Consider the following 8,308-nt stretch of genomic DNA (forward strand, 5'->3'; position numbering starts at 1 on the left):
ATTTATTAAAGTTTTTTGTGTTAATTTGTTTTGTAAACATGTTTAGAGTTATGTGTGAAAAAAAAATATATATATTTTTTTTTTTTAAATTTTTCACTTACAAAACGTTTTTTTTTTTTTTTTTTTTTTTTTTTGTAGATGTGTGTGTGTGTGTGTGTTGTGTAATATATACAATGAAATGAATGACTAGAATGATGATAATCGCGATAAAATGATTTATAAATTATTATCATTATTATTATAAATAATACCTAATTCAAATAATAATTACTTATGACAATTTACGAATTTTTTTTTCAAATTTCAAATAACGATCTAAAATTTAATTATTTTTATTTTAAAAATTTTAATGTGAATAATTACCTTTTCCGGTTCTTCTTTTTCTTTAGCAGGAACCTTTTTAAGAACTGGCCGCTCTTCGACTTTAGCCGTTTCCGGTTCTTTCTTTTCCGTAACTTTTTTCGTCAATGGTTTTTCAGGTTCTTTCTTTTCTGCAACTTTTTTATCCAATGGTTTTTCTTCAGGTTTTTCAGGTTCTTTCTTTTCTGCAACTTTTTTAACCGATGGTTTTTCTTCCGGTTTTTCAGGTTCTTTCTTTTCTGCAACTTTTTTAACCGATGGTTTTTCTTCTGGTTTTTTCTGTTCCGGCTCTGGTTCTGCCTTCTGAAAATTTTAAATGAAAATATTAAAAATTTTATCATCATCATTTTTTTTTTCTGTTAATAAATTTTAATAAAAAAAATTCATTTGTTTATGTGTAAGTGTTATGCATTGAAGAGATTTTGTTGTTGTTGTTTTGTTTGTTTGTAAATTTGATTTGACACGTATGTGACATGTGTGATATTTTAAGAATAAAAAAATTTAAAAAAAATTTTGCAGTTGGTGATAACAAAAATTTAAAAAAGAAAAAAATGCGAAGCTTCAGGTTTCATCCTTTTGAAATTATAATTTTTTTTTTTTGGCTATGAAAAATCTTTTTTTGGTAATTTAAAAATAAAAGTTTTAAGCATTATAGTAGATAAAATGTTAACATGTAAGATAATTTACGTTAAGAGAGCACATAAAATGAACATAAATGAAAAAAAAACACAATTAAGTAGAAAGAGAGAGAGAGAGAGAGAGAGAGAGAAACATTTAAGTGAGCGCAAATTCTCACCTTAGGATTAGGGGTTAAATTTTTCATATCATAATAAGATTTTTCATCCAAAGATTTATCTAATGATGATTTTGTGTTATTTAATTCGTTATTATCAACTTTTTCATCTTGTGTGCTCTTTTCTTTAGCCTGATTCAAAATTTTATCATTGTTTGGTGTGATGTGTTTAATTTCAAAAGGTTCAATTTCTTCATTATCTTTTCCAGAAATTTTCTTTATCTGACTTGTTTTTGTTTCAATTGTTGTTTTTTCTGGTTTACTTTCATCTTTTGTTTTATTATCGTTAATTTCTTTTGATTTGTAATTCGTTTTGTTGTTGATTGTCGTTTTTTCAATCACTTTTTCATCAGATTTTTTCGAAATCGGTTTTTTTATTATTAATTTATCTGATGATGAAGACTGATCGGTATCGTTTTCGTCACTTTGTACTTTTTCATCTAACGGTTTTTCTGACTCTTTAGTTAATACTTTTGTGTTTTCAATTTCTGTTTTTGTTATAGATATTGAATTTCTTTTGTATGATAATTTTTCAGTGAGGGTTTCATCCGGAAATTGTTTTGGTTTTTCCTCATCTTCCTCCATTTTTTTCACGAGATCATCGGATTCTTTTTCAAACGGCTGTTTTTATGTAATTATATGAATGTGATTATCGGGTAAAAGTTTTAATGTTTTTTTTTTTTTGTGTGTGTGTAAAAAGTTTTTAGTTTGTTTTGTAATAAGTGTTTGAGAGATGTAAACATCTTAATTTTTGGACTTTGAATTTAATAATAATAATAATAAAAAACCTAAAATTTTTTTTACGTACCTTTTTATCTTCAGGTTTTTTAATAAGTTTTTTCGGTTGTTCATCTTTGATGCTTGTTTTTCTTGTGATGCTTTTTTCAACTTCTTCAACGACAGACGATTTCCTTTCGTTTACTTCTGCCGTGCCGTTAACTTCTTTTATCTATAATTATTTTAAAAAATGATCATTTTTTTTTTTTTTTTGCAATAAAAATTATTTTCAGTGATTAAATCTGAACTGAATGAATTAAAAAAAAAAAAAAACTTACGCTTTCTCTTTTTTTCACAGTTTTTTCAGTCAAAACTTTTTCTTCTTTTTTCTCAACCTCCTTCTCTTCGACAACCTCCTTTTTCTTATCTTCTACTTCCTCTTTCTTTTTAAGTACTTTTTCCGGTTTTTTATCATCTACAGGTTCTTTCTTCTTTCCTACGGGTTCCTTTTCTTCGATTATTTCTTCGATTTCTGTCTTTTCTTCTACCACTTTTTTAGTTTTAGTCTTTTCTTCGAGATCTTTTGTAACTTTTTTCTCTTCTTTCTTTTTCTTTTCTTCTTCTTCTTCTTCTACTACTTTCTTCTTCTTTTTTTCTAAATGAGTTAAACAAAATAACTTTCAATCTGTAGACTTGCAGTAAAAAAACAACAATTATAATTATTTTTTATAAAAATACCTGTGACTTTTAGGGAAGCCGAAGAAGATTCTTCGCTGACTGCATTAGAAAATTTGACTTTATAAGTACCCGTATGATCTAATTTAGTTGACACAATTTCCAAGGTGGCAGTTTTTCCATCAAAAGAAATTTTACAGTCACTTGATTCTCTTATTATTACATTATTTCTAGAAAAAAAAAAAAACAAAATTTTTTTTCTTACTCATTTAAAATCAAAAATAAAAAAATTGTCTTTCTTACCTGTACCAGATAACTTTGACGGTTTTGTCAGTAGTTTTAAGTGAACTGGAGAAAACAGCTGATTTTCCTTCTTCAACTTCCTGTAAAATAAATAAAAATTTTTAATTTATGCGTCTCGCCTCATTCAAATTTAATTAATGGAATCGAATTTTAACATAAAATATAATTAAAAACTTACCATGGCGCGCAAAGTTTCTGAAATTTGAACTTTTTGAACTTTTTCTTCTTTATCTTCTGGTATTTCGATAAGTTCAACAGTTTGTGATGTTGCTTCTCCCTTATCATTTTTAGCAACAAGTTTATAAACTCCCTTATCTTTTTCAGAAGCTTGTTCTATTTGTAATTTCACGTTAAATTCACCCTGTAATAAAATGCATGCGGGTTTACAAAATATTAAAAAGAATAAATAAAACTTATTATTTTTTTAAACGGAATCGTTTGTTTGTTTGTTACCTCTTTTGTTTGTTCTATTTGAACAGTGTGATTAGAATCTTCTTTAATAGCTTTTGTTTCTTTAAACCAGGTACATTGAGGTGTAAAAGATGATTGAACTCTGCATTCAATGATAACAGTTCGCTTTTTAACCACTTTTGTTATTTTTGGTTTTTCTTTAATTACCGGTACAACTGAAAATTTTAAAAATTGATTGTGTTACAATATAACGATCTTTTTTTTTGTCCAATGCAACAGGAAAAATATATCAAGGATACAAACTTTCAACGTTGAGTGTGAGATTCGCATTGAGTTCTCCATATTGATTTTTAATATTGCATTTGTAAAGACCCGAATCGGTTTTGTTTGGATCTTTCAATTCCAAACGTATGTAATATATTTCTTCTTTCTTTTCAATACTTATTGTGACCTTGGAAGATTTTTCAACTATTTTCTGTCCGTGATACCATACAATTGTGGGAGCTGGATCGGCTCTTACGCTACAGTCCATTACCACTAATTTACCATTCTTAAAAAAAAAAAAAAAATTTTTTTTAATTAAATAATAAAAACATTTCGTTCTTTAAATTTACTAGATTTTTTTTTTTTACCTGTTCTGATACTATTCGCGGTTTTTGAACGAAAATTGGTTCTCTTCCTTCTGGTTCTTGATCCGCTTCTATGTTCAAATTAAGGTTTGCATTGCTTTCTCCATAATCATTTTTGGCATTACACTTATAAGTTCCTCCATCTGAATTTGTGGGATCCTAGAAACCGAAAAATTTTATTATAAAAATAAAAAAAACCTTAAAAATTGTTTTTTGTTTTTAATAAAGAAAACCTTTTTTACCTGAATTTCAAGTATAAGTTCATAAACATCTTCTCCTAATTCAATTGTTTTCATTTTGATTTTGGATGATTCTTTAACAACAGCAGTTTCTCGGTACCATGTTACCACCGGAGCTGGTTTAGCTTTGCACTTACATTTCATTGTTATTAAAGATCCAGTGTCACTTGGAATGATTTTGGGTTTGTCAACGAAGGTAGGAGCAAAGCCTTCATCGTCACCACCTAAAAATTACGTAAGAAAAAAGCTTATGTAGTAAATTTATCACGACAATTAATTTCAAATAATCGCATTTTAACTTACCTTGGAAATTTAATGAGATATTTGCATTACTCTCTCCGAAGCAATTAAAAGCATTGCATCTGTAATTGCCGCCATCTTCTTTCGTAGGACTGATTATTTCTAAAGTAAGTAAATAAGTGTCTTTGCCTGTAGCTTTTCTCGACATTCGAACTCTGTTTGAGTCGGAAATTTTTTTTGTGCCTTGGAACCATGTTATATCGGGTAAAGGTTTAGCTTCTAGAACGCATTCCATAATTAAAGTTTCTCCATCTTGTCGAATGGTAGGCTTTTTTGGAAAGCGTGGAGGTTTTCCATCTGGTATTCTTTAAAAAATAAAAAAAAATAAATGCAAATGTTTCTTTTTATTTTAATTTTGTTTTTTAATTTTTGATAAAATGAAACTTACTTGGGTTTTTCTCCTCCTTCAAAATTCAAATTAATTGTTGCAACACCTTCTCCGTGTACATTTTTTGCAATCGCTTTATATTCTCCTCCATCAGCGTTTTCAACGTTAGAAATTTCTAACCTTGCCATATGATAGAGTTTTTGATCGAGTGTTAATGATGTTTTGTAACGTCCGCCTTCTTGAATTAAAGTTTTTCCATGATACCTACAACATAACATATAATAATAATAATGAATTCATTTTTTAAATATAAATTGAAGTATTCGGGTTTTTAGAAAAATATAACTAACCATGTTATTGTCGGTTTTGGGTCGCCTGCGCATCGGCATTCGAACGTAATTTTTGTACCATCATCAGACTGTCTGATGATTGGCCTTTCAGTGAAGGTAGGCTTAATGCCGTCCTCCGGGACCGGTGCTTCGTCACCTGGATAATTAAACAAAAATTCTTTTGTTAAAAACTTATTTAAAAATAGATAATAAAAAAATAAACAATTAACTCAAGTCGGTAATTCATTAAAATAAAAAAAAAAAAAAAATGATAAATTTTTGTGTAGTTAGTCGACATTTTTTTTTTAACTAAGTGAAATATTAGTCTTTATTTTATCGTTAATTATTTTTTTTTTTTTTTTTTTAAATTTACTCATACTCACTGTCGAAATTTAAACTAATTGTTGCGTTACTTTCGCCCAATTCATTTTTAGCCGTCACTTTATATTTGCCGGCATCTTCTACTGTAACATTTTTTATTTCTAATGTAGCAAAATATGAGTGTCCATCTTTATCGAGTAAAATCTAAAATTAAGCCAAACCAAGAAATTATTATTATTATTATTTTAAAAGATTATAATCTTTAGAAAAATTTTTCTTCTTTTCAAATCAAGTTTATTTTTTATGATAATAAAAACATGTAATAAATTATAAATGAAATATGTTTTTTTTTTTAAAAAAAAAAAAAAGTAGTAACCTTGTGTCTGGGAGTATTTTTAACGAGAACGCCATCGTGAAACCAAGTAACGGTCGGTTTTGGATCGGCTTGTATTCTGCATTCGAATAATAATTTTTTCCCATCTTCTTCTTGTCTTATGGCTGGTTTTTTAGAAAAAGATGGTGCTAGACCATCTATTTGCCTTTTAGAAAAATTAAAAATGAATAAATTAATTAAAAATCAAAACGAATTCACCAAAAAAAAATTGTCCTTTTCAATCGAGATAACAGAAAGCACTAGAACAAAAAATGATGGCGTAAGCTATTCGATTTACAAAATGGCCGAAAAATAAAACGATCTCATTGGTCGTATGAAAATTTTTTTATCTTTCGAATTTTAACGGAAAAAATAATAATAATAATAATTTTTTAAAATACAAGTGTTTGATGTTTGTTACATAATAACAAAAAATTAATTTATTACAAATCGATTTGATTCATTTATTTCGTTCGTTGATCTTTTTTTTTTCTTTTTTTCTTGTGTGTATCGAATCAAAGCCAAAATCTTTTGGGTGTTTGACGTTTGTCATCACCCACGTAATAGCCAGATAAAAAAAAAACAGTTTAAATATTGGCCAAATTCAAACACTATGAATGCGTTTGTTTGTTTGTTTATCAGAAAATCAAACATACTGCAAATTCATTTAAAAAAAACTTTAAAACTTGCAAACTATATTTAACGGAAATACATAAAAATTTTTTTATATATATATAAGTGACCTAAATAACCGTTAAAATTTAAAATAAGACAATTAATAGTTTTATTTAAATAAATTAAAATAAACAATTTTTTCCTTTGAATTTTTGAATTAAAATTTAAATTTAAAAAGAAAAAAATTTATTCATTACAATAATAATAATAATAATAATAATAATAATAATAATAATAATAATAATAATAATAATAATAATGGTAATTAAATTAAAAATAAAAATTTATTTAAGTTGCAAGAAGACAATTGAGCAAATTTTTTATTTTTTATTTTTTGTTGTTGTTGTTGGGCGTTTGCAACTTTGCCCAAAAATTTAAATTTTTTATGTTTTTTGATCTTCTTAATGCATACATTTATTATTATTATTATTATTATTATTGCTAACGTTTAATGTTTTATTTATTTATATTTAATCGCCAAATTTGATAAATTTTAAAAAATTATCGTTCGAAAAAAAAAAAAAAAAAAAAAAAATTAATTACTTACTTTTCTTGCGGCTCATCGACAGCTGAAACGAAAAACAAAAAAAAAAATTAATTAAATATATTTTTTAAAAAAATAATAATAATAATAATAATGATTAATTTTTTTGCTATCGTTAAACTTACGGCTAAAATTAAGGTTTATCGATGCCGCCACTTCACCCATTTTATTTTTTGCTTTAACTTTATAAAGTCCGGCATCTTCTTCGACGACATCATCCAATTCTAATGCGACAAGGAATTTATTGTTTTCGATTGGTTGCGTTTTAAAAACCGTTCGATTATCTTCGAATAATTCAGTTTCACCCCTAAACCAATGAATTTCAGGTTTGGGAGATGATAGGAGTTGGCATTCGAAGACGAGACGATTTCCCTCGTCTTCCTGACGAAGTTGAGGTTTTTGCGTAAAACTAGGAGCAAAATCCTCGGCCACTCCCATTTTATTTTTTTTTTTACGTCATCTGAAACCCCCCAAAAAACCAAAAAAAAAAAAAAAATTAATTAACGGTATTAAAAAAAAAAAACCGTGTAAAAATAAAAATTTTTTTTTTTTTCTCCTGCCCCTTTATTTTTATTTAGGGGGAGAATATGAACTCAACGAAAAATTTATTATTATTATCTTTTTTTTTTTTTTTGGTTTTTTGCACTAAAAAAAAAAAAAAAGAAATTTTTTTTTTTTATCGATGAGTAAACTATAAAATATTAGTTGACAGCTAAAAATAACTTTTTTTTAATATATATATATATATATAAATATAACTGCAGCTTTAAATTAAATAAATAAAGTTTTATTGTCACCGTTTTTTTTTTTTTTTTTGAAAAATGACGATTTAAAAATTTATTTTTTTATTCTTATTAACATTCAATCAAATGATAGATTATTTTTATAAATAATAATAATAATAAATTTGTTTGTAGAATTTAATAAAAATTTTCCAACGTTAAAAAAAATATTTTTTTTTTTTTTTTACCATAATTCCACATCGCACTTTTTTTTTTCTTTTATACGGAGGTAATTTTAACGCGACTTTATCTTAAGATAATCTTAACTAATTAAAAAATTTAATTTATTATATCTTAAAAATTTAAATAATTATATACCGGTTGTAGAACAACAACAACAACAACAACAACCAAAAAAAAATTTTTACAAAAGTGAGACATTCTAAATAAAACGAGCAATAATTTATAACAATAAAAAAAAAAAAAAAAAAAGGCGGTAAAAGTTTTTAAAATTTTTTAAAATGATATTATTAATTATTTATTTTTGCAAAATTGTTTTAAATTCGATGCCAGTTTTAATTAAAAAAAA

The 8,308-nt window shown here is 25.9% G+C and overlaps 1 protein-coding gene across 1 annotated transcript in view; it reads right to left on the minus strand.

The window, feature by feature from the left end:
• Positions 1–7,435, minus strand: part of Phum_PHUM226120 (titin, putative) — a gene marked incomplete at both ends in the record, with an annotated part of 41,422 nt that extends 33,987 nt beyond the window's left edge. Inside the window, 18 exons of the mRNA XM_002425835.1 lie at positions 364–663; positions 1,157–1,761; positions 1,942–2,064; positions 2,205–2,525; positions 2,609–2,775; positions 2,849–2,928; positions 3,027–3,209; positions 3,302–3,474; positions 3,563–3,809; positions 3,892–4,047; positions 4,131–4,351; positions 4,431–4,732; positions 4,816–5,019; positions 5,106–5,241; positions 5,468–5,609; positions 5,782–5,944; positions 7,001–7,022; positions 7,123–7,435. Of these exons, the coding sequence (XP_002425880.1) occupies positions 364–663; positions 1,157–1,761; positions 1,942–2,064; positions 2,205–2,525; positions 2,609–2,775; positions 2,849–2,928; positions 3,027–3,209; positions 3,302–3,474; positions 3,563–3,809; positions 3,892–4,047; positions 4,131–4,351; positions 4,431–4,732; positions 4,816–5,019; positions 5,106–5,241; positions 5,468–5,609; positions 5,782–5,944; positions 7,001–7,022; positions 7,123–7,435 (3,858 nt within the window). The remainder of the gene's footprint in view (positions 1–363; positions 664–1,156; positions 1,762–1,941; positions 2,065–2,204; positions 2,526–2,608; positions 2,776–2,848; positions 2,929–3,026; positions 3,210–3,301; positions 3,475–3,562; positions 3,810–3,891; positions 4,048–4,130; positions 4,352–4,430; positions 4,733–4,815; positions 5,020–5,105; positions 5,242–5,467; positions 5,610–5,781; positions 5,945–7,000; positions 7,023–7,122) is intronic.
• Positions 7,436–8,308: the final 873 nt, after the last annotated feature.

This window comes from Pediculus humanus, genomic scaffold (genome assembly GCF_000006295.1).
Source record: "Pediculus humanus corporis 1103172107587 genomic scaffold, whole genome shotgun sequence".
Taxonomy (NCBI): Eukaryota; Metazoa; Arthropoda; class Insecta; order Psocodea; family Pediculidae; genus Pediculus; species Pediculus humanus.